We start from the raw sequence: 2,363 nt of genomic DNA, 5'->3' as shown, positions 1-2,363 counted from the left end.
TACCTCCCTCACAAAACTCTAGGGGCAGGACGGTGAGGGTCCTCAAAGTTGGGGTTCAATTTGTTTTTTTTACTATTCACTAAGATATATTGATTGGTGATGTGATGTGAAACGAACATCCGAAAAAAGACTTCTACATGTTTGTTAAGCAGTATTTACAACACTATAGAATAACTCCTTTTCTTTTATAATCATTTCAATATTATTGTTTGAGACATGCATATCAAACTAAACTTTTATTAACTGAAATTCCACAAAAAGCAAAAGATATTCCTTGGAATCAAAAAAATTCTTCATTGAAGCTTCAAAATGCTCCTAGTAGTATAGTGATTGAAGCAAACTCAAAATCACACCCACGAGTTATTCATTTTTATTCTCCACTATAAGATTCAGCCAAAAAAAAAAAAAAAGGGGAGAGAGCAAAATTTATGTAGTCTTTTCAGTATGCATCGTTTAAAGTATGCTAAAACTATCCGTTTGTATATTTATAGTTCAACTGCTGGCCAGTTATGCAGGAGCAAAAATGCAGTTTTCCAGAGCGGAAGGCACGAACACCTTATATAAAGGAAACCATTTTGGCAAGCAGTTTTGAGCTATTTGTTTGACAGCTTGACAGCACGAATTGTCAAGGGGAACTCCAAACACTGTTTTAAAAATCTCTGCTTTGCAACCTTCAACATATATTAGAGTTGCCAAGCACGGCCGTTCCCCGGTCAGCATTGCGTCTGGTCCCGGCCCAACAGGAGACAATTGCGGCTGTGGCGCAGCGCCGAAATGCGAGAATTTTTGCTTTGCAGCCATAACTGCTATTGTCTCTATGGATACAAGCATTAGTAATAATGACAAAGCTCCCATAGCAGGTGATGACTTAGATGCCATAATTTTTGTAATATAACTTGGAATTTTCTGTTTTTTTCTAAAGGAAGAGTATAAAATGGATTTGTTGCGAGATGCTTCTAAGAATGGGCTATTTATATGTCAAATTACATTAATTAAATGTATTAGTTTTTAATTCAAGTGTGTTTCGGTTTCACCTAATTTGCTACAGTTTTTTTGGAGTATTCATTAGTTGTTCTTGATTTTTATTTCAGAACATTTTAATGCTATTGTAACTCATGAGTTATATTTTGAGTCATATTAATTCTCCCACAAAACGGATACCATTTTTTAAATTGATGAGTTAGTTGATGCAATTTAGTTAATTCAAAACAAATAGTGCTAAGAGTTATATTGATTCTCCTCAATAAAACATTTGCCAAATTTTGTGTTCTATTTGGTGATGAATAGTCTCCCAAGTAAAGAATATGAGTGGAAAATAATACTTAGAAGCAAGTATGAAAAAATTCCCTTCATACATTTTCCAAAGCAAACATGTTTTATAAATGTCACACTGACTTGATTTTTATAGTGGAAACAACCGCCACCACCTTCATTCACCATTTCGTTTCTATGTTGCAGAATGTAAGATTTCAAAAGAAATAAGAAAGAGAAGAAGAATGAGAATCAGGGCATAGAGAGGAGAAACCTTTTCTTTATTGAATTGAAAGACCACAAGTCTTTTTTGATTACAGAAAAAAAAATGATGATTAAAAAAAAAATTCACTGGAATCTTCTCTAGCCACTATCTCAAAATAACAAATACAATTTACACCTCGGCACAAAAATAACATAATAAAAAAAAAAACACTCTAAAAAATTGGTGCTTTCTAGAACCTTCCTGCTTCAGCAACTTGTATGAGTAATAGCATCAACAGATTCTAATACCCCCAGCAAGATGGAGAATATAGGTTTACTATTCCCATCTTGGACAAGTGGGAATGAAGGACGTAAGAGGGTAAAGCCTTGGTAAGGAGGTTTGCCAATTGTGAATGAGTGGAGACATAAGAGGTCTGAACACTGCCTTCCAAGATCTTATCATGAATTAAGTGGCAATCAATCTCTATATGCTTAGTTCTTTCGTGAAAGGCAGGATTTGCAGCTATGTCGAGAGCTGCTTGGTTATCACAGAAGAGCAAGGCAGGTTTAGGCCTTAGGGTGTGATATTTGTAGTTCATGAAGTCAGTAGCGAAGCCACATGAGTTCAGAGCAAGTGGTAGCCATAGCTTGGTATTCAGATTCGGCTGAAGATCGAGAAACAATGATCCGCTTCTTGGATTTCCAAGAAATTAAGGAATGTCCTATGAAGATACAATACCTCATGATAGATCTTCTAGAATCCGGGCAAAAAGCCCAGTCGGAATCACAATAGGCTTGAAGTTGTAAAGGAGCAGAAGCAGATACGAAAATGCCTTGACCCAAAGCTGAGTTTAATGTGCCATAGAACCTTGTATGCTGCTACCAAATGAGCTGTTGTGGGACAAGTC

The 2,363-nt window shown here is 35.9% G+C and overlaps 1 protein-coding gene across 1 annotated transcript; it reads right to left on the bottom strand.

The window, feature by feature from the left end:
• Nucleotides 1-507: 507 nt before the first annotated feature.
• LOC111389766 lies at nucleotides 508-879 on the bottom strand. Its single transcript, XM_023014731.1, has one exon. It carries the CDS (start codon nucleotides 877-879, stop codon nucleotides 508-510), a length of 372 nt encoding a protein of 123 aa, XP_022870499.1.
• Nucleotides 880-2,363: the final 1,484 nt, after the last annotated feature.

Source organism: Olea europaea, unplaced genomic scaffold, assembly GCF_002742605.1.
Source record: "Olea europaea var. sylvestris unplaced genomic scaffold, O_europaea_v1 scaffold6183, whole genome shotgun sequence".
NCBI classification, from domain to species: domain Eukaryota; kingdom Viridiplantae; phylum Streptophyta; class Magnoliopsida; order Lamiales; family Oleaceae; genus Olea; species Olea europaea.
This window is presented reverse-complemented; position numbering and strand designations above follow the sequence as displayed.